The sequence below is a fragment of the Dromiciops gliroides genome, chromosome 4, assembly GCF_019393635.1.
Source record: "Dromiciops gliroides isolate mDroGli1 chromosome 4, mDroGli1.pri, whole genome shotgun sequence".
Lineage (NCBI taxonomy): Eukaryota > Metazoa > Chordata > Mammalia > Microbiotheria > Microbiotheriidae > Dromiciops > Dromiciops gliroides.
Genome location: NC_057864.1, coordinates 367,593,309 through 367,617,729, shown reverse-complemented (window position 1 = coordinate 367,617,729; position 24,421 = coordinate 367,593,309). Strand labels below are relative to the sequence as shown.

General features: G+C 39.0%; 1 protein-coding gene across 1 annotated transcript in view; it reads right to left on the bottom strand.

Moving 5' to 3' along the window:
- ENPP3 (ectonucleotide pyrophosphatase/phosphodiesterase 3) overlaps positions 1–24,421 on the bottom strand; it is a 133,454-nt gene that overhangs the window by 91,824 nt on the left and 17,209 nt on the right. Inside the window, exons 4-7 of the mRNA XM_044004360.1 lie at positions 13,001–13,123; positions 8,655–8,780; positions 6,723–6,783; positions 3,579–3,676 (exon numbers count right to left, since the gene is read on the bottom strand). Coding sequence (XP_043860295.1) covers positions 3,579–3,676; positions 6,723–6,783; positions 8,655–8,780; positions 13,001–13,123 — 408 coding nt within the window. The remainder of the gene's footprint in view (positions 1–3,578; positions 3,677–6,722; positions 6,784–8,654; positions 8,781–13,000; positions 13,124–24,421) is intronic.

Genomic DNA, 24,421 nt, shown 5'->3' with positions numbered 1-24,421 from the left:
ACTATGTGCCTGAGGTGGGGGAGAGGTGACCTGAATTTAGCTCTCTATTTGCTTTGCAATACTTCCTATCAGGCACCAAGGTGCATTGATAGAGAAAGTTTCCTTACCTGGAAGTTCCCTATACTTTTTTTTTTTCCTTTTCCTTTTTTTTTTTCTTGGTGAGGCAATGAGGGTTAAGTGACTTGCCCAGGGTCACACAGCTAGTAAGTGTTAAGCATCTGAGGCCAGATTTGAACTCAAGTCCTCCTGAATCCAGGGCCGGTGCTCTATTCACTGTGCCACCTAGCTGCCCCACTATATTATTTTCTCTAGGTTTCTATGACACTATTCTATCCTGGCTCCCCTCCTACCTTGCTGATTGCTTTTTCTCAGTCTCCTTTGTAGGATTATCATCCAGCTAATGGCACACATCTCTCCCAAGGCTCCATCCTGGACCCTGTTCTCTTCTCCCTTTATATCAATTTGCTTGGTGATCTCATCAGCTCTCATGGATTTTTTATCTTTTCTTTACTAATGATCTTCATATCTACTTATTCAGCTCTAATCTCTTTCCTAACCTCTTGAACTGGATGTCCCAAGGACATATTGAACTCAACGTGTCAAAAACAGATTTCATCTTTCCTCTAAAATCTTTTCTTCTTACTATCACGACCTAGGGGATGTTGCCTACCTCTCATTGACATCCCATATCTAATCTGTTGCCAGATCCTATAGATTTTACCTTCATAATATCTCTTACATTTGCCTCTTTGTTTTAACACTGCCACCACTCCTAGTACAGGATCTCATGACCTCACACCTTGACTATTACAATACCCTGCTGGTTCACTCCCTTCATGTCTTTCCCCACTTTGGTTTATTCCAATCAGCTATCAAATTGATCTTCCTAAAGTGCAGGTTTGACCATTTCACCCTCCTATTCAATAAACTCCAATGGTTGCCCATCTCCTCCAAGAGCAAATAAAAAATCCTTGAAGCCCTTCATAACCCGGCCCCCTCTGGCTTTTCTATCATTTTACATCTTTCTCCTCACTATATACACTGCAACCAGTGACCCTATCCTCCTTCCTGTTCCTCCCACAAGACAATCCAACTCCTGGCTCTGCATTTTCACTGGCTTTCCCCCATGCCTAGAATTCTCTATTCACCTGCACCTCCTTCCTGGCTTCTCTTGCTCCTTTCAAGTCCTAGCTAAAAACCTACCTTCTATAGGAAACTTTCCCCAATTCCCTTCTTTCTGGTGCCTTCCCTCTAGTGATTATCTCCAATATATCTTCTATATCTTTTTTGTACATACTTGTTTGCATTTCGCCTCTCCCATTAAACTATGAATCCCATGACAGTAGGGACTGTCTTTTGTCTTTCTTTGTGTCCCCAAGGCTTAGCACAGTGCCTAGCCCCTAGTGCATCAATAAATGCTTGTTTACTTGATTTGACTTGATTAATAACAGCGAAATCACAGCTACAATCTCTAGGTACTAAAATGATGGCAACTTTTTTGTCATTATGCCTTTTCACAAGAAGAAGACATGAATACTATCATGTAATAATAAAAGAGACAGGCCCCATGAAAATGTTATTTTGTTTGTTTGTTTTTGAGACAGGAGTCATACTCCAAAACCTTGAACACCCCAGGCTTATTTTTTTTAAATACAGTTTCCATGTGGAAAATTGATTTCTCAGTCATTTGTTTTTAATGGGGAAGGAAAGATATTTCCTCTCCAATTATTTCCTCTCCAACACCAAAACACAAAATGTTGGATTTGAGTTTACATAGCTACATTAGAAATTTTCCAACAATGAAAAGCAAACATTTTACTTTTCATCAGGAAACATGACCTTCCCTTTTAAAATTATTTACAAAAATTGAAACAAATACCACCCAGTTGTTATCATGAAATTAACATGTTTTGCAGCTAGAGAAAATCAATACTCTATTTTATTTTTATGTTTCATAGCTCCTTTATCTATCCTTTTATTAATTTGTGAGTCATCACTTAAAAGAACATCTATCAGTACCTTATTATTTTTCTTGTTTTACCCTAGTAGCATTTTCTCTCAGTGAAAAACAAAAACAAAACTCACATTTACGATTTTTAAAAAACTAAAGCAACAGTTACATAGCACTTATAAGACACAATTTTGCATTATCTTGTTAAATCTTCTCATCTACCCCGTGAGGTATTACTCCCATCCTCATTTTATAAATAAAAAGTCTAAATCTCATATAGGTTCAGCAGCTGGCCCCTGGTCAGCTTTACAGCGTCACTTCAAGATCTTTCCAATATAAACTATATCCATTAAACTAAAACTCAACAGAATAGCCACTTTAAGTGGTGTGGCAGCCTATGTCCAGGTCTACATACCTTCCTCATACCTATATACCTGGTATGAGGAAGCAGCTAGAGTTTCAAGGAAGAAGTTCCTAAACTGCTATGGAAGTAGAGCAGATAGGATTATAAGCCACCAAGACTGGAACTAAAACATAATGGTGTATAACTAAAGGCTTTATACTGGTGGTGCAGTATTTGGTAGCCTTTCTCCCATCCGACCCCTCCCCCTCCCTGGGCATATGCATTGTTCCAGCTCAGTGACCTGTACCATCTCAGATCTAAGGGTTTCCCCATACCATGCCTCCTGACGCCCTTGTGAACAGTCTCTGTATGGGAAACTGAAGCAAAATTAGATCTACTAATGCACATCCTTGCTACGTATTCAACATCTATATCACTTAGAAGCTAAGTAAATCTATTCCTTTATAACCCCCTTGTTTGTGTGTAGGGGGGGGCAATCATTCGGGCCATCCTTATGTATGGGCTCAAGATGGTTTTCTGAGCTTCCAAGCACAAGCATCTCCTACATAAAAGATGGGGAAGTAGTTGATTAAGAGGTTGAAAGCAAATAAAAATCAGCCTATAAAGAAGGAAATTCTAGATCATAAATCTAGAGGTGGGAGATACCTCAAAGGCCATCTAGAATACCCCCTTCACTTTATAGAAGAGGAAACTAAAACACATCAATTAGTATTTGTTGAAATGAATTTAAAAGTGAATTAAATAATGAAACTGATATTTCTGCTAAATTTATACTTCAGCATTCTGGAGTTGATACTTATGAAATCTTTTGATTGACTATACACTATGGGTTGACTATAAACTGAGTCTTGGGAGATTCTGACTCATTAGCCTTTTTTTTTTTAATGTTGAAGGGTAGTATAGTATTATTTGCCTACTCTAAGACTCTCTGGAAAACTCTACCCTCTTACACTGCCTTAATAGAGAGCAGTTGTACACATGTGGTTACAAAGGCACACCTATGCGTTCTTACCTGTCCATATACAGGAGGCGATATGGAAGTGGGAAGATCAAAGAAGGAAATAAAAACCCATAATTTGCCCCTAGCAAATAAAGCTATTCTCAATTGTGTCAAATTCTACACAAACAAGTGATGGAGAAAGGAAGGGCCTATACAAGTATGAGTGTAGGGTTAGGGTGCCATGGATAAGATACATTATACAATAAATCAAATTTCAAATCCAAGGGCCAAAGATGAGGCTGCTACAGTCACTGGAGACTTACTCAGTTTGTTGATATTAGGCATCAGTGTGCTCCATGTATGTAAATACTCAGCTCTAAAACCATCCATGGAAAACAAAATCACAGGTGGCAGGCTAAACCTAAAAGTATAACATGCAAAAAAAATTATTAGTCATTCTAATCATAAAAAGGAAAGTACTCTCCTATTTTCTGTTTGTCAGTCTCTAGATTAGAAAATGTTCAGATAATTAAAACATGCTTAGGAAGGAGAATGAATTGCAGGAAATGGTCAAGGTTTGTTTATATTATCTCCCTTTTAAAAGGTAAGGTTGTAGTGATCTTTGGTCTACTTAAGCCTCCTGCACAACTGTCTTCAACCCAGCCCTTTCAATATGGGAGTCCTTTCTTGTCATTTTAGGGTTCCCTAATGAGTATATCAGAACCCAATCTTTAGACCTTTTATCATAAACCAGTGGTATTCCCTCCACCCCTGCTTCAATGTGGCTAATCTGGTATCAGGCTCTGGTCATGCCCAATCCCTTTGATTTAGGGCCAAAGAAAATAAAGACCAACTAGGCCCCATTCTAAGCCCTATATAAGTGCCCCATCTATAGCTAAAACTCTAGTGCCCATATTCTACAGGAAGCCTTTCCCAACCTCTCTAGTGCCTTCCCTCTTTTAATTTCCTATTTATCCTGTATAGAGCTTGTTAGTATATATTGGTTCACTGGTCTTCCCCATTAGATTGGGAGCAACTTGAGGGCCCAGACTATCTTTTGCCTCTTATTTTTGTATCCTCAGCACTTAGCAGAGTGTCTTGGCACATAGTAAGAGAACAAATGTTTCTTGACAGAATGACTGACTTTTCACCTAAGAACTATCTATCCCAGGGGCATCCTTTCCCCTGCTGGAGCTGTTTTTAGTCAGGAGCATGTGCTGAAAAACCTGCATCCATGACCTTGACCTCTTCCTGACTTTGCAGTTCTTGGTGCTTCCTAATCCCTCCATGGAAATTCTCTGACTTATTTATCCTCTGGAATTACCTCAGGTGGTTTCCCTCACTATTCCCACTTCCTAATCAAAGGCAAAAAGGGTCAGGACAATGGTTAACAAACTGGTTTATAGATTTAGGGCTGAAAGGGGCCTTTAGAAGCCGTTGAATCTAACTCCCTCATTGTACAGTGAAGGAAAATGATACCCAGAGAGGTTAAATGACTTGCACAAATTCACGTCAGCAGTAAATTTGAGAACTAAAATTTGAATCCAAGCCTTGTGATTCCAAATACATAAGTCCACTATCTCACACTGCCTTGTTTTGCTGGGTTTTACTGCAAACTCCTACAGGTATTCATTTCTAAAAGATGTTTTTTTTCCTGTTGAGGGAGGAAAAAAAACAACCCTGCGACCTAAGTAGTTCACTAAGAAATAATGAGATTGATGTAAGTGATAAGTAAGTTGAAATTAAACCTTCTCTCTGGTCAGCAATACACAGGAATGAGCTAGGTGAGGCATCTGGTATGTATATAACCTTTTCACACTTCTGGGAAAACATCCCTTTACAAAGAAACAACATATATGGTTGATCAAAACCAAATAACAAAAGAAAAGGCTTTATTTTATGAAATTTCCCACAGAAAAATTACATATTTTTAAATCCTTTGTTTTGATAAGTACATAGCACTAGATATTTCCCCAAAAAAAATTACAGTGTGAATTAAGTGATCACAGTTATTTCTCAGTAAAACTCACTAAATTGAGGCATGAGGCTTAAGAGGGAACAGTTCATCTTATATATGTTTAGATGGCATAATGAAGAATCTATTTGTTACCAAGACCCATTTACAGGGCAGCTAGCTGGCATAGTGGATAAAGAACCGGCCCTGGATTCAAGAGGCCCTGGGTTCAAATCCAGCCTCACACACTTGACATTTACTAGCTGTGTGACCCTGGGTAAGTCACTTAACCCTCATTGCCCTGCCCACCCCCCCAAAAAAGACCCATTTTCCTGATTTTTTTTTTTTGAGTCCTGGCTCACTTTGCATGGAGTGTCAGGAGACTGGGATGCTGAGGAGACAAGTGGTTAAAAGTAAGCCAGCACTTCCTTTCTAAGAGTGAAAAAAGTTCTCCCCCCTTTGAGAGAACAGCCAAGAAGGTGACTGATTGTCCTGGCACTTTTTCAAAGAGGTAAAGCCTGCTGTTATAGGAACTGTGGTTGATAAGCCTTAAGCTAGAGAGGAGAGAATAAGGGGAAGGAGAAACCTAGGGACAAGGTAGGTAAATTAGGCTGTGTGCTGTACTCATCATTGAGCTCTTTTACTCAATGGACAAGGGGTCTCCTTCCCTCGGGCCATCATCAGAGCCATAACTACTGGTAAAAAGCAAATGTGACTAACATGAGGTAGGGTATTTCCTCTTCAAAAGTGTGCCATCCCCAGCAATCACCCATTTTATAGCTGAGGACAAATGCAATGATAGCAGCAATTGGCAAAAGCCTGTCTAGTAATACCTAGTGGAAACACAATAGAGAAACTGGATTCTGGTTCCCATTTACAGAGAAAGATGGGTCAGTGAGCAGAATAATAGTCTATACGTGCAGGGGATTAAATTCTCACTAAGATATTACCTAGAAACTGAGATGAAATACTTTTTTTCATAAATGCGTCTTAAATTAAGTGATAAAATAATTAAAGGAGGAGAAAGAAACTTCCTGGGCTAATTAAAGTGAGGCAAGCATACATAGCATTATGGATTTATAGCTGGATGGCCCAAACCACTTATTTTATAGATAAAGAACTGAGTCCAAGAGAAGTAAAATAACTTGGCAAGGGTCACCCAGCTAGTAAACACATAAGGCATGGCTTAAACCTAAGTATCCTTGACTCCCAATCCACCAGTCTATCCACTACAATTGAACTGCTTTTATTTTTCCAAGCTCATAATATTTTATTTCAAGTGTTTACTTTTTGCTAATACTCAACCTGCCTTAAGGAATGTTCAGAAGTATAAACTCCGACAATATAAGCAATCTGCTTTAATTCTAAAATTAATTATTTTAGTTAGAATTAATAATTAGTTCATTCCTATTCTAAAAAGTACCATCCACAAAATCTGATATGCCCCTTCTTTCTGTTTCAATTCAGTCTTCCTAACTGCTAAAAGAGAATCAAATACTCAAATCAATCTCACCCTTTTGGACACTGAAACTCCTGAGAAGCATTACATTCTTCATCTACCCAGCGCCTTTCTCCTAAAAACATGAGATCAAAATGTTTAGATATCAGAAAACGAGAAGATAAAAAGAAAATGCATAGACAGCATACTTCATCTGAAGATAAGCTATTCTATTTATGGTACTCTCTAAAAATAAAGTATTTTACTACAAAGCTATAATCGGGACATAATAACTAGTGCTTTTCTTGGATAAGCAGGGTATTTCCTAATTCTGTACCTCACAATCCTTTGTTCATTCTACGTCATGCAGAGCCAACCCTTCCAATCCTACCTCTCTCCTGTGGTCCAACTTTTCCTCTTCCCTACAGTACAGCTATGTTCTCCCCATGTGCTATACAATCACATCCCCACCCCATCACCACAACATTACACCTGCTCTCAGGTGTCAAGGCTCATTAGCCATGACATAAGGGATGCGATTTGGACTCTTTAGGGATGGACCACTTCATCTCCTGGCATAGTGGTATCCAATCAAGGATTATTGTCTTTTGTTTGCCTCCTCCCCTTCCCTCCCCACCCTCCAATTGATCTCCACATGCCAGAACTCCTGGTTACAACTATGGAGGAGACAATTTTTCCAGAGAAAATGAATGCAATTTAAATTATTAGCATATACAATTTACTGCGTGGCATATAAAGGCTTGGGACAGATAAGTAACCTTATCTGAATAACTACTTCTTACCAAGAAATAGGTTTTTTTGGTTGTTTTTTGTTTTTTTATGGGGCAATGGGGGTTAAATGACTTGCCCAGGGTCACATAGCTAGTAAGTGTCAAGTGTCTGAGGCTGGATTTGAACTCAGGTACTTCTGAATCCAGGGCCCGTGCTTTATCCACTGCGCCACCTAGCCACTCCCTAAGAAAGTTTTGAAAGGAAAATAGTCCTGAGAAAAGACAAGGAGTGAATTTTATTTCAGGAAAATTACAGCGGATAAAGCACGGGCCCTGGATTCAGGAGTACCAGAGTTCAAATCTGGCCTCAGACACTTGACACTAGCTGTGTGACTCTGGGCAAGTCACTTAACCCTCATTGCCTCGCAAAAAAAAACAAAAAGAAAGAAAAAGAAAAAGAAAAAAGAGAGAGAGAAGAAAATTCCACTATAATGAGCTAAAGTGTATGCCTGCTTTTTAAAGTATTGGGTAATTGTAACCACCAAAATAAATGTGCTTACAAGTATATTGAGGGACAAAAGGAGTTAGTGTGGAAAAGAAAAGAAAGGATGAGGTCAAATGAAGAATTTAACAATAATCTTAAACTCCAAACTTTGCCTCTTCCTGCTAAAGAAAGAGCCTATAATATACACTGTCAGAGCTATATATAACTACCAATTTTAGTGTCCAAAACAAATTTCCCTAAACATACCAAGACAAAACAGCATAAAATATGCCCTAAAATCAATTGGTTTTAGTCAAATGAGGTTTGGAGGGGAAGAGGAGAAATCCCAAGATATCAGATGTAGCCTTAAATAAAATTTTTATGACAAATTCAGTTGGGGTCAAAGGAGAGAAGACAGGACAAGAGGAAGTGACCAGCACACCATCTAGTTGCTTCCTATTCCAACTAGTTATTCTTCCCAACTAGTTGTTAAATTCAATTGTTTCTATTTTGCTGAAGGAATTTAGGTACTGCAAATATCCATTAAATTTCAGTGGCATAGAACTAATCTCTAGTCACCATAACCTGGTTATAACTCTGCACACTGTATTTCTTCCAAAAATTAAATGAAAAGCCAAACGACGTCCAATCCCAAATGAATACTCAAATATTCCACAGCCTGTCCTAATTTTTGCACTTTGTTATTAAATTAAGATATTCTTTTGCATTTGTCAATCTTTTTTTTTCAGGATAAAACAGAAGAAAATGATTCATCTTTGTTCTTTCACTTACCTTTGCAAACACTTGTATAATCAGTACAACAGTCTTTTCTCTGCAAGCAGTCGTCAGAACAAGAACAGAGGCTATTAGGTAGCCGAGTCTCTCCACAACGAAATGTATTGCATGTCCATATCTGAGCTGCAAATTTCATAAGTCAACTGAGTATTTAGTAAGTTAAAGTTCACTATAAGAAAATATGGGGGCCAGCTAGGTGGCACAGCAGTTAGAGCACCGGCCCTGGAGTCAGGAGGACTTAGTTCAAATCGGGCCTCAGACACTTGACACTTACTAGCTGTGTGACCCTGGGCAAGTCACTTAACCCTCATTGTGCCCCACCCCCCAAAAAGAAGGTGGGAGGTAAGGGGAGTCTTGAAGAAATTGAAGGCAGCCAGGAAGTAGATAGAGGTGAGGAGGGAAAGCACCCCAGGTATAGGAGACAGCTGGTGAAAAAGCTGGTGTTTATTGACTGGTAGGGTGTAACATGGTCACAGCTAAAATGATTTAGGAAAATCACAGGCAGCAAGGCCTAAGCAGCAGGACTTCATCTCCCAGTCATTTTTCAGTCCCTTGCAATATGGCTTCTGACCTCAGAATTGCTCTTCTTTATCCTTCTTGAACACTCCTGATCAAAGGCTCCTAGAAATATTTTTCCCCCTGGTTTTCCATAATGCTTCTCTCTCCTAGTTTTCCTCCCCCCCTTTCTGACCAGCCCATCTTTTTCAGTCTCTTTCAGTGGATCATCATCATCCATGGCCTGATCTCCATGCATGGGTGTACCATAGGCTACCACCCTTGGTTCCCTTCTGTTGCTACTATTTCTCTTGGTGATCCCATCAGCAAGAATAGATTTAATTATCATCTCTATGCAGATAGCTCATAGATCTTTCAGTCCAACTCTGGTCTCCCTCTTAAGTTCTAGTGCCCCATCATCAACTGCCTGATAGATATATTCACTGGATGTCATATAGACACCTCAGAACTAAACCCATTATTGTCCCACCAAAATCCATGTCTCTCCCTCACTTCTTTCTTTCAGGGCATCACCCAGGTTTACTCTCTATAGCCAATCCATTGCCAAGTGTTGTTAATTCCAACCTTACAACATCTTCTGCATCTTGCCCCTTCTCTTCACTCCCAGACAACCTCACATAAGGACCTAGTTCAAGTCCTTATTACCTCAAACCCAGATTTTTACAATAGCATCTTAGTTGGTATCTTTATCTCCAGTCTCTCCTCTGTTTAATCCATCCTCCACTCAATTGAAAAACTGATATTTCTAAAGCACATACCACTCCCCCACTCAAGAATTTTCAGCAGCTTTCTTTTGCCTCAAAAATAAAATATAAAAAGAAGATCCAGTTTGGCACTGAAAGCTCTTTGTACTCTAATTCCTACCTATCTTTCAGGACTCAATTTAAATCACTTTTATTCATGCACGCTATTGTCCAAATAACCTTTCCTACACAATAGTCTATCTCCTATTGCTGTGTCTTTGCACAGGTTTAACATCCCCCATGCTTAGAATCCTCTTCACCTGCACCTCTCAACAGGCCTGACTGGGGGTAGCTAGGTGGCACAATGGATAAAGCACTGGCCCTGGATTCAGGAGGACCTGAGTTCAAATCCGGCCTCAGACACTTCATACTTACTAGCTGTGTGACCCTGGGCAAGTCACTTAACCCTCATTGCCCCACCAAAGAAAGAAAAAAAAAAGTCCTACCTCTAGTTAAGGCTCAGATCAAAGGCTAAATCCTTCAAAAAACCTTTCCTAATCCTTTTGTTATTGCTGCTTTGTATTTAGGATCATAGATTTAGAACTGGAAAGGACCTTAAAGGTCATCTAATCCTAGCCAATAATTTACCTCTGAAGACGCTTGAGGCCTAGAGGAGTTAATTGATTTAACTTTATGTTTATTTTAGATTTATTTTTCTACTGTACATATTAATTCAGTGAAACATAAATTCCTTAACAGCAGGGATGTTCCTTCCTTTTTTTCCCTTTTGCATCCTCAGCACTTAGGGTAAAGTCTAAACACAGTAGTACTCTAATAAGTGCTTATTGAATTGAATTCCCTAGTTTTAGAATTCTCCCACAGGCCATTGTTTCACCTCTCAAATGGATAAGAGTAGCAGTCTTTACCCTATGACACTACATCATCTATGCTAGTGTACATCTCTTGAAACAGACAGCCCATGAGACTGACATGTTGAGGAGCAAAACAGAGCTTATTCAGGTAATACAATATTGATGAGTACTTAAGGTAACATAAGAGAGGAAAAAAAACATTAAATATATTTGAGGCATTTTGTGTGTAGTTGGGTAAGTGCATGCCATATACCTACAAAGTATATATGCTCTTATGACTCATAGGTAATAAATATGGGTTGTCATTAAGATCAAATGAAGTAATAATTGTAAAGCTCCCCAGCATAGCACCTGGCACAGAGTATGTGCTATATACATGATAGCTACTATTACATGAAAATACACTTTAAAAAAAGATGATACATGCAAAAGAAGCTATAAGCAATGCATATCTAGCTATGGAACTATATAGAGATATTCAAGTATGTGGGCATACTTCTATTTAGCCAGTAGTTTTCCTTGGTGTTTAGAGCAAAGCAAGAAGTTTCCTTGGATTCTCTTCTGTACTGGGAGCTCAGGTATCTTCTCTACACCTCACACTCTCCCCAGTGCCTCCCCACTCCCAAAGCCAGCACCAGAAGACCTAATTACAAAGAGAACAAAAATGTCACTAACAGTCTCTTCCCCTTAAATGTTCCTCTCTTCTAAACTTCCATATTACAGTTGAGGAAACCACCCTCCTCCCAGTCCCCCAGGCTTCTAAGCTCAGGGCCATGCTTGGAGCCTCATCTGTACTCACTCCACATATCTAATACTTTCACAACACCTGTCATATACATAACTGCCGCCTGGTGCAGAACCCTTGTGCCTGGACTATGACAATAGACTCATCTTCCAGAATTCAAATCTGACCCCAGACACTACCTGTGTGACCCTGGGCAAGTCGCTTAACTCTGTTTGCCTCAGTTTCCTCATCTATAACATGAACTGGAGAAGGAAATGGCAAAACCACTCCAGTATCTTTGCCAAGAAGACCCCAAATGGGGCAGCTAGATGGCATAGTGGATAGAGCACCAGCCGTGGAGTCAGGAGGACCTGAGTTCAAATCCGGCCTCAGACACTTAATGTGTACTAGCTGTGTGACCCTGGGCAAGTCACTTAACCCCAATTGCCTCACTTAAAATTAAAAAAAAATAATAAAAAAAAGAAGACCCCCAAATAGGGTGACAAAGAAGTGAACGTGACTGGAGTGACTAAACACTCCTCGTGCCTGGAATGCTTTCTCTCCTGGCCTCCCTGGTTTCCTTCAAGATTCAGCTCATGGGGCAGCTAGGTGGTGCAGTGGATAGAGCACCGGCCCTGGAGTCAGGAGGACCTGAGTTCAAATCCGACCTCAGACACTTAACACTTACTAGCTGTGTGACCTTAGGCAAGTCACTTAACCCCAATTGCCTCACTAAAAAAAAAAAAGATTCAGCTCACATCACACTATCTACCAGAGGCTTTTCCTGGTCCTCACCCATTGTCTTCACACACACACACACACACACACACACACACACACACACACACACACACACAGAGCTAGTGTCTTTCCTCTGAGATTACCTCCTGTTTACATGGCATATATAATGAATGTACATAGTCGTTTGCATGTTGTCTCTCCTCATTAGAATGTGAGCTCTCTGAGGACAGACACCATGTCTTTGCCCTTCTTTGTAATCTCAGTGCTTAGCCCAGTGCCTCATACATAGTGAGAACTCAGTAAATGCTTGTCAACTGACTGACACCTAGGTAGATCTTAGAGATTATTTGCAACTAAAGAAGTGCAAAATAAAAACTTTAAAAGGTGACTAGCTAACATTATCATATTTAATATGCATTTATTTTTAAGGTAAAAGCAAACCAATAAAATAAGCCTTCCTTTTATAGTTTAGCAGGGATCCCAGCTAGGTAAGTAATTTTTTGGTCTAGCTTTGTTAGGTCTTGTGAAGTGAGAATTTCAGAATCATAGATTCTCAGGGTTAGAAAAGATGTCAAAGCCTGTCCAATCAGTCCAACCTGCACAAATAATAGTCCCCTCTACAACAAGCCCTACAAGGAGTCATCTAGCCTCTCTTATCTTGAGATGTGTACTGAACGAGGCCTTGGCCTACTAGAAGGTAGAAAGCAGGACTGTTGACATCCTTCCACAAAATAAGTTCCATATCAGTACTGTTCCAGAAAGCAAATGACAGTGATAGGCTAACTCATGCATTGTCAGTGCACGTACTCGATTTCACACAAGTTTCTTCAAAATCCCAGCAGCAGTTCTTCCTCTCTCTGCAGCCACTGTCACATTGGCAGCCCTCCAGTCCTCTGTAGGACTGCACGTAGCATTTGTTTCTACAACTCCCTGTGAAAAGAAAAGGGAAAGAATAATACGTTACAGGGGCAAAGAGAATTTCAAGTTTTCTTCTTTTCCTGTTCTCTAACGGCACGCTTCCTTGGCTTAATAAATAAAAATACACCTACTGCTTGAACCTACTTGAATCTCCTAATTACAAGGTTATGTTTGATTTAATAAAATAAATCTAGTACAGAAAAAAAAAAACTTCAGAAAGAAAACTGTTAAGTGGATTTTATCTTCCCACTGATTTTTCCATTACAAACTGCAGAATGAGCATCCTCCTAGATAAGCAAACAGCAATAATGGGAACAAAGGAAACCGTTCTGCTGGCTGCTGAAATTTCCTCTGGTTTCAGGGTCATTCATATGCTACAGCATACATACATCTCATACTGCTTTTCATACAATGGAGAAATGTTTATCTTTTTTCTGATTTTTGTCACAGATAATACCAGGAGAGACTGACTCATCAGCTATGCATGAGCAACTTAGACTTAAAAAGCAAGTGGCTCCTAAAAGTCCTTTGATCAAACATAATGTAACTCTGCTATTTACTCAGTTCACAGAATTGTTCCTAGGCTTGTAGTTTTCCGTATTGCCTTAGACTTTGCATGGCTGACATTTCTAGTCTAATCCTTTTTTTATGCTTTATAGTAGTGCTCCCCACCCCCTTCTTAGCTATATGGACTGGCTTCTAGGGAAAGACCCCGTCTTAGATATTATAGAGCCTCTTGGTCTGTTCCTTCCTTAGTATTTTTTTTTTTTTGCAGGGCAATGGGGATTAAGTGACTTGCCCAGGGTCACACAGCTAGCAAGTGTCAAGTGTCTAAGGCCACATTTGAACTCAGGTCCTCCTGAATCCAAGGCCAGTGCTTTATCCACTGCGCCACCTAGCTGCCCCATTCCTTGGTATTTCTAAACCATATTTCCCACTCAATCATTTGGGATGGATTCTCAAAGTCCTACCCTGTTCCCAAACAAGCAACAAAGGGCCTATGAATCCCTGTGACACTGATATTCAGAGAAGACAAACAAAATGGCAGTGAAGGATCCAGGACCCTTCACTTCATGGTTATAGCTCCATAGGAAAACTGTACAATGCACTGGCCAAGGTGCAATTGAATGATAAATTTGCAAGTATACCTCAATTGTTTACCAATATTCACAACCCAGGGAGTTACCAAATAAAAATAAAAATATGGTCACTGTATGTAGCACTGGAAAAGCAGCTATACAAACAGCAGTGGAGAAACCTCCCAGCTGCATCTTTGGCAGTTGAAAGAACAGCCTTGTATCTCCAACACTGGCATTACTGCTACCACTGGAGAACATGGGGCTTATCAATTACTATTCCTTTCTTCCTCTAAGAATTAATGAAAGAAACCTAAGATTTGAAAACAGATTGCTCTTAAATGAAAGACAGTATGGGGTATGGAAGTATAGAAGATTGGCCTTGGCGTCAGGATGATCAAGGTTCAAGTACTGCCTCTGAGACTTGTGACTGTGAACAAATCACTTAATTTCTCAATGCCCTGACAACTTTTCAAAGCTGCATGCAGTTGCTAACCTACATAAAAAGGGGATTTTTTTCCCATCTGAGAAGCTCTCCACACCAATGAAATCACACATCTGGACCCAAAAAAAGTCACATTTGGATTTAATTTGGCAAGCAAGTGAGATGACCAGATCTTGGAATAACTAAGGTTAATTTGGCAGTAGTATGGACTGAGACTAGAGGTGGGAAAGCCAACTAGAAGACTATTAGGATAGTTCAAGAAGACATCAATAATGACCTATACAGTGTAGCAGCAATGACAATAAAGAGAAAGTAATAAGTGTAACAACAAAAATAATAACTTAACATTTATAATGTTTTAATGTTAGCAAACAAGATTCCTCACAACAACCCTGCAAGGTCTTGGGAATGCTTTAATACTGTTTTACCATCTAAGAGAACAGAAGTAGGGCATCAGACAAAAGCTATCACCCTCTTCAACATGACAGATCTGTCCCCTATGCCTACAATGCCTCCCTCCCCATCACCACCTCCTAGCTCCTCTGGCTTCCTTCAAGTTCCAGAAAAAAATCATACCTTCTGCAAGAAACTTTTTCCAATCTACCTTAATACTACTAACTTCTAAGATTACCTTCAATTTATTCTGGACAGACCTCATTTGTACATAGTCATTTGAAAGTTATCTCTCATTAGACCATGAGTTCCTTGAGAAGGACTTTTTTTTTTGCCCTTTTTTTCTTTCTTTTTTTGGTATTCCCAATATGGCACATAGTAAGTACTTCATGGCTGTTTTGTTTGTCCTTTGTTCTCAAAAAGGGCCACGACATGGGGTGATGTCATAACTTGCATTGAATTGGATTTAAGTGAGGGAGGGCTGTGCAAGATCACCAACCTCACTCTCTCCTCCACAGCCATCTGGGTCTAGTGGCAAGATAGATATCAGGACAACTAGAGATGTTTAAAGCAATTGGGATTAAGTGATTTGCCCAGGGTCACACAGCTAGTAAATGTCTGAGGTGAGATTTGAACTCAGGTCCTTGATTCTAGGGCCAGTGCTTCATCCACCTAGCTGCCCCTACATGGAGGTGTACTTTATAAACACTTGTTGACTTAACAAGAATGTTGACATCGCTTACATAGATTGAATATCCTCAAGATATAATAACTGACATTTATATAGCACTTTCAAGATTGCAAAGAACTTTATGTATATTAACATATCCTGAAGGGCATATATATTTGAAGTACCTCTGTAACTTCTAATAACATTAGGATTCTGAAAGCCAGGTCCCCTGAGGGACAAAAGGGAAAGTCAAAGACTTTGGCAAAGAAAAAAACCTCAGAACCAGCTGCCCCCTGCTTTACAGGGAAAGGGAAGGGAAGATAAAGGGAGCCTTACCTGGTTAAGGAAGAAAAAGACATCAAGATAGTGAGATACTTTAAAAGGCCCCTCTCCTTACCCCCAAGTAAAGGACTGAACTAACTCTATTCCACCAGAGGATAGGCACTTTGAGACATAGCCTTGGACTTGTTTTTTTATTTTGTTTTGGTTTTTTGGTGAGGTGATTGGGGTTAAGTGACTTGCCCAGGGTCACACGGCTAGTTAAGTATCAAGCATCTGAGGCCACATTTGAACTCAGGTCCTACTGACTCTAGGGCTGGTGCTCTATCCACTGTGCCACCTAGCTGCCCCTATTGGACTTGTTTTTAAAAGGTCTCTCTTTCCTTTTCCCCTCCCAAGAAAAGGGTTTCAACTAAAGCCAGTCTTAGAAGGAGAAGTTAACCTTGGCATCCCAGGTAATGGAAAAAGTATGAGCAGCTGGCAGATGACTTTAGTGTGACTCCTGAGGAAAGGAGGAGTCAAAGTGAGGGAAAGAGTCTCTCAGAAAGATTACCCCCCCAGGGGGAAAAATAAGGCCCCAATTTAGCCTAATCATCAGATAAGGGGAAATCTACAACTTTATGTTTTGAGGCCTTAACATCACTCATCAATGAGTAAACAAAATAATAATGACAAAGGCTTTTTATGCTGGCAGGTATGCCCAAAACAGAAATCCAGAAGAGAAGAATAACACCCAAAACACCTATGATCTTAAACTCAGAAAAAAAAAAAAGGTTTGCCCACAAAATCAAATCCCTAGTAATGATATCTTTAAAGAGAGTTTAAAATTAAAAGAAAATGTAATGTATAAGGTAGTAGAAGAAAATGTACCTGGAAAACAGACTAAGTAGTAATAACTTAAGAACCTTTGATAAGGAGGATGATTTTTATGGGAATTTTTTTAGGGGTGGGGCAGTGAGGGTTAAGTGACTTGCCCAGGGTCACGCAGCTAGTTAGTGTCAAAGGTCTGAGGCTGGATTTGAACTCAGGTCTTCTTGAATCCAAGGCCTGTGCTCTATCCACTGCACCACCTACCTGCCCCCTTTTCTGGGAATTATTAAAGAAAACTACCCAGACATGTTAGAACCAGGGCAATGTGAAAATAGAAAGAATTTACCAATAAGCTCTTAAAAGAAACCCTAAAACAAAAATTCCTGGAATGTCATTGCTAAAATCCAGAGCTTGTAAACCAAAGACAAAATACTACAACCAGCCTGAAAGAAAGAATTCAAACACTGAGGAACCAGATCACATAGAATTTAGTGGCTACCACTATAAGGGACCAGAGAACATGGAATATGATATTCCAAAAGGCAAAGGACTACCAGGAATAATTTATCCAACAAAACTGAATATAATTACAAAAGAAAAAAAAAAGAACATTGAATGAAATAGACTTTCAAACATTCCTAATTTAAAAAAAAGAGAAAGAGAGCTATAACACTGAATCAAGAGAAAAATAAAAAGATAAACACAAGTGAACATTCAGAAGAGACTTTATGAGGATGAACTATTACATTCTAATGAGGGAGGGAGTGATATAAAAAGTTACATCATAAAGAAATTAGAGGAGCAAGTAAGAAGTTACCTATCAGATCTAAGGACAGAGGAAGAATTTATGACCAAACAAGGGATAGAAAGGATCACAGAAAATTAAATAGATCATTTTGATTACATACAATTTAAAATTTTTTGCACAGACAAGTAAGTTTAGGAATTGAAAGAAACAAATGGGGGAAAATCTTCACAGCAAATTTCTTTGATAAAAGGTTTCATTTTCAAAATAAGGACTTCATGCAAATTTGTAAGAATAAGAGCCATTCCACAATTGATAAGTGATCTAAGGATATAAACAGGGAAGTCTGAAGGAAAGAAATATGGACTACATAGCCTTTTTTTTTAGCTCCAAATCATTAATAATTAGAGAAATGCACATTACAACATCTCTGAGTTTCCATCCATCAGATTAGGAAAGATGAGCTCTTCTCCGCCCCCCCCCCCCAAAATGGCAAATGTTGGAGGAACTGCAGTAAACCAGACACAGCAATGCACCTTTGGTGCAGCTGTGAAATGGTCCAGACATTCTGGAAAACAATTTAGGATTATTGCAAAACATTACTAAACACATAACCTTTGAACCAAGCCATACTGTATTAGTCTTATCTTTGAAGAGATTTTAAAAAAAGGAGGAAATAGTCCTTTATGTAAAAAAATATTTATAGCAGGTTTTCTTTTGGTGGCAAAAACTGAAAATTTCCTTCCTTCCTTTCTTCCTTCTTTTGTTCCTTCCTTCTTTTCTTCCCTCTCCTTCTTCCTTTTCTTCATGCCTTCCTTCTTTTTCCTTCCCTCCCAACTTCCTCCTATCTTGTTATCCCTTCTTCTTTCCTTCCCTGCTTCCTTCCTTTGTTTTCAATAAGTCATAGGAAGGGGGGAAAAAACCAAATGCTTTATTTATAATTGGAAATACATATAATTTTTTAATAGCCAAGGATAGATCCCTACAACACTCCATTAAAGTCCTACTTCCAGGATGGCATCAAACTATTTCCATTGTAAAGATGGAATGAATAATGAATTCACTAATCACCTTGATTTGTTTGAGCTCCCTTATTATCCAGGAGAGGCTGAAATAACCTGGGAACTGGAATCCACCAATCAGGAGGCAGAATGAGGGTTGCTTGATTTTGACATACCAGTGATCCTTTGCGCTTTTTACTGGGTCAAACTGAAATACCTCTACTGTGCTAGCAACTACAAGGTCAGCTCAAACTGGTTATCCTGGTCCCAAACAGAGAGAGCTTGTAAAAACATCCTGGTTCCAGGTACACCGCATTCCTCCCATTCTCCACCCAATTCCTGGAACTCTCCTGTCCAGAAAACCCCCCAAACCCTCCCCCCAGAACCTCCCAAAGTCCTGCCTCCCTTTGTTGTAAAACCACTGGCTAAAGCCCAATCTTCAGAACCCTGTACTCTCCCAATAAACACTTTTGGTTTTGCTCTTGAACTGTGCCTCTGTTCCCTCGGCAATGTGCCTTTATTAATCACCATTAATGATTACCTTCTTTCCATTGACAAAACAATTTCTGAATCCACTGAACTGTATTATTATTATTATTAATCTAAACCACATTTCATTTTTGTATATAAAATGGAATCATAGGCTAACAGATTTTAGAACCCTACAATTATATAACCCTTTACAAATGACAGCCACAGAAGGTATCTGAGCAGGGGAGAAACATATTAGGAAGTAAAGGTGATGTAGGAACAATGGAGGCAGCTAGAGGTTCAGTGGATAGAGCACTGGACCTAGATCCAGGAAGACTTGAGTTTAAATCCAACCTCAGACACTTACTACCTGGGTAACCTTGGGTAAGTCACTTGACCTCTGCTTGCTTTAATCCACTGGGGAAGGAAATGGTAAACCACTCCAGTATCTTTGCCAAGAAAACCTCTTGGAGAGTAATGGTATGCTATGGTCCATGGGGTCATGAGGAGTCAGACAAGACTGAACAAAAGAAACAAAGGATAGGATATCAACTATTTTTTTAAATTAAGAAATTAAACTGAAAAAATCCTTGAACTATATAAAATCCAAGCTTCTCATATCATTTCAATAGCCTTGAGTTAGCTAGACCATTAATTGGTGTCACAAGAACTGGACCCTATTCAATATAGATTTGGCATTCTTGAGAGTATGAAATGCCAATAACTAGGCAAATATATTAAAGTTAACACATGAATGATTTCTGAAGATTTACTTCTGGGTTGGCATGAAGAAATACTTGGATTCTCAACAAATACTAAAACTAGTTTGGCAAGACCAACTTTACATGCAAATGCAGGCCTTTTGATACTTAGAATAACAGAAATGATGAGACAAATAATTGCAGTTCATAAGAGGAAACACAGATGTTCAAATGAAATTTCTTTTATTCGTTCCATAAACATTTGCTAATTACTTGCTATTTGCAATGGAACTATATTGCACTGGGAACTATGTATATAAGTCAGCCACAAACTTTGCTATGTGAGCATCTAGTGGGTGAACCAAGGTACATACACAAATAAATATAATTCAAATCAAAAAACTACATGAGTGGATAAGATGATAGAATTGAGGGTTGGAAAATACCTTGAAATCATCTTTTTTAGAGATTCTTAACCTGGGGTTCAAGGACCAATAGATTTTAGTAAGTCTGTGAACTTGGATGAAGAAAAAAATATATATGTATATATATTTATTTATATATTTATCTTACTAACATCTAACTAAAATTTAGCATTTCTTTAAATTATTTAAAAACATTCTGGCTTCACCAGACTTCTCAAGGGGGTCTATGACTTCAGAAAAGGTTAATAAGCCTTGATCTAATCCAGCGCCCTCATTTCACAAGTGTTGAAAGTGAGGCCAAAAAGTGGAAGAGTCTTGGCCAAGATCATTCATGATTACATATAGGCTTCTTTATAATGTTATTACTGTGTATATACTGTACATAATAACATGTTTCCCCTCCCAAACCCCTAAAGCTGAACTGTAGTATGTTGGTCTTTCAATGTGTATAGTTATATTGGGGATGAACGACTTGGCCTGGTGTTTCTAAATTTGTATCATAATGATTTGACCCATCACGATGGGGTTCTACTGGAAAACAGGTTGCTTTGTGGTTAAAATAAGAGTCAAATAAGTTTTTTTCATTATTTCTATTCATAACATTGAAATTAGCGAGTTACCAGTTAAGTAATCTAACAGCAAGTCAACAGGAAGATGAAACTGAACTCAGGAATAAAGCATTATTATTCCCATGATGTTGTAGCATGCCATCTGCCAGGCAACTGGCCTACATGTCAATGTTATGTGTAAACACATCTGTACTAAATATCCAAAAAGACACAGATTTGTAAAATTGCTTCATCTTGGAAAAAGAAAAATTATTTATCAGAGCAAAAAAAAAAATGGCCAGGGAAATCTGGAGGGAGAATTTCATTCTTTTGGCATTTCACAGTTTAACAGCCATATTTTAAAAGAAAACCAAATAACTAGTGTACATAGTAGACACTGTCTAAGTCCCTGATCTTCCCATCTGCCACTATCTCTACTACTAGTAAGTGTAAGTGTTACTGAATATGAAAATGTATTTCATGAACCCTATAATGTTCTTTCCACACTGCACATCTGAGCAGAATTTCTCTTTGGCTTAGAACCAGTTACACCATGATGCTATTTAAAATTATATGTGATTCTCACCCTCTAAGGTTCAAAGTTGGTCCAGAGTCCTCCTTTAGACAGCTTTATTCCATTTCTGAGTGGTGCTCCATATCAGGCTACTCTGTCTGCTGCTAACCATTTTCACTTTATTCAGGATCATTCCACAAAGTTTGAAGTTCTGCTTCTGTGTATCTCTAAAGCATTTCTCTCCCATTTGTCCCTCTTTGTAAGAGGCAGCATGGCATAGTGGCTAGAGTACTAGCCTAGGAAAAGCTGGGTTCAAATTCTATCTTTTACATATAATGACTGTATGACTGTGGGCAGGTCATTTAACTTCTCAACATGTTAGGCAACTCAAAGACTACAAATTGCAGATAAAATGCCAGTCTGTGCTGGTAAAGGGAATTTCTTCATCAGGAGATCCCTATATGAATGAAATCAATGAAATCATCCTGAGAGGTAATGGACTCAAGTTGTCAAATAAGACATTCATTTTTAGACATGGCCAACATGGGAATTTGCTTTGCTTGATTATGTATTATTGTTAGAAGGCTTGCCTTTTCTTCTTTTTAACTGTTCAAATGTGGAGGGCAGTGATATGAGAGGAAGAAAATAAGTGCTTGTTCATTGAAAAGCAATAAAACTAAATTTTAAAAAGCATTTAAAAATATACATATTCTCTCCTTACCACTAACTCATAGATTCCCTCTCTTCATTTAAGATGCAAGTCAGACACCATTTTGGCATTCTTTCCTGATGCCCAACAACTGCTAATGCCCTCCTTCCCAAACTACTTTCTTTAACATACTTTGTGTATGTATATACATATATTTATATTTTGATTAACTTTATATTCATTTTCTACATATTTCTATGTTCTTTTGTCTCTCCATTATAATGTAAATCTACAGAAGTCATCAGAAGGGAGGATTTCATTCTTTCAGCTTTTGTCCTCAATGCCTAGCACAATCCCTGGGACATGGCAGATGCTTAATAAATGCTTATTGATAGATGTGAGTAAGAATGGAGATGGATGGTGATCCTAAACCAGGCTTGTGGTATAGAAAGAGGTGAGTAGTGATGATAATATGAGAGCAAGGGATTCCAATGCTGTTGCCATTCATCCTTCATTTTCTTTCTTTCTTTTTTTTGGTGAGGCAATTGGGGTTAAGTGACTTGCCCAGGGTCACACAGCTAGTAAGTGTTAAGTGCCTGAGGCCAGATTTGAACTCATGGCCTCCTGAATCCAGGGCCAGTGCTCTATCCACTATGCCACCTAGCTGCGCCCTCATCCTTCATTTTCAAAGAGGACCAATGACATCATGATGTTAGGGTAAAATCATGAATGACTTGCATGTGATTTGGGTTTTTGAGGTAGATTGCACAAAGTCATTAGCCTCACTCTCTCTTCCAGAGTGGCCCAGGATGCAGTGGGTGAACTTGGCATCTTTGATGTCTAAGCAAGTGCTGAGTACTCCACAGCACCTGCTTTAGCTGCCTTCATAACCATTAGAATGAATTGTTCTCATCTGTTCATTAAACTGGGGGAAGTCTTCACATACTTGGGGTAGATATCCCATAATTCACTGATGGGTTTGAGTTACCCTCAACCTGATCTAGCCCATCTGCTATGAGGGTTTTACCAGGCTGTGGCTGCAGCCATATTACAGCATTTTGGAGCCACAGGTGAGAGTGGGGTGACAGGTAGACATCAAAAGTAGATTCCAGTGTAGAAGACAGTACTTAATTAACCACTGACAGGGTTAATTACTAAGGTCAAGATATCGTGCTGGCTTTCATTGAATGGCCAATAATAGGCCTAGCCACAGCCTCTGTGGCTCATTGTTTAGGTTTCCCTGGCTTAGCATAAGTGTAAATAACAAATGTTTTCTGTTCTGGTCAAAAGCTTTGAGGGTCTTTCCCTCCCAGATCAATATCTTTGAGATGGTAAATTGAACCACCTTTCATCTCAGTCCTTACCTACTCCTTAGTCATTGAATGGGCATGGCTTCAGACAAACTGAGGTAGGAAAGACCTTAATTTAGAAAGGTCAAGGTCACCCACTGCATCCTGAGCCAGCATCAGTTGTCTTGACCTTTATCTTACCACTGACTCTGAAGGGGAGAAAGAGGCTAATGACTCTGCACAGCTCTGCCTCATTCAAATCCAATTCACATTATGTTTGTGATATCATTGGTCCTCTCTGAGCATGGACAAAGATATTAAAGGGATAAAGCATCCCTTTAATAAATATGGATTAGATTTAGACTTCTGAACCCTTCCAGCTTGAAGAGTCTTTGGCATCATGACATAATTAACCAATCACTCCTTGAAACTCATTCTGCCCTCAGCTTCTATGACATTTCACATTCTGGGTCTCCCAATAGCTCTAAGTGATTCCTCTCTACCTCTTTAATTACTCCTCATCCTACTCCCAGGTATAGTTTTCATTCAAGATCCTGTTCTCAACTGTCTCTTTTCTCAACAATCTCCATTAGAGAATTCCTTTACTCTTATGACTTAAGTTGTCCTCTTTCTGCTGATAGCTCTCAAGTAGAATACAGTGATATAGAGGACTGGATTTGAAGTTCGAAAACCAGGATTTGAATTTCCGTTCTTCTGCTTGTTACCTGTGACTATCTGGAGGTAAGTTCACTTTTTCAGGTCTGTATGGGGTTATACTGGATGATCTCTAAAGTTCCCTCCACCATGAAATCTATGATTCAAAATCTGCTGCAGCCTACATCTACCCATCATACATTTCTCCATTGCCCTTTGGGTTGCTTGCAATTTTGATTCTTCAGAAATTTATATCTTCCACAATTTGAATCCATCTCACATTACTGGAAAAACTGATGTTAAAAAGAGGAAAGACTGGGGTCATTAGAACCACTACAATATTTCACAAATGCAATCCAGCCTGCTCTGTCTCTCCTGTTTAGTTCAGTTCATTTTCCATCACCAGTCTTAGTCTAAGAGATATGTACCAGTAGACAAGCTCTGTACTCTGTCCATCCATTTGCAAGTCATAAAATTAGACTAATGGTTTCCAACATTTTTTGATTGTTCATCCCATCACTAAATTTTTTTTGAGCAATAGATCTTCAATGTATGTATATTTATTTATAGACTATAAGGAGTTTGTCTAAGAAAGGGAGGAGAGGACTTGAGGAAATAGCCAGGGTCTAATGAAGGGGTT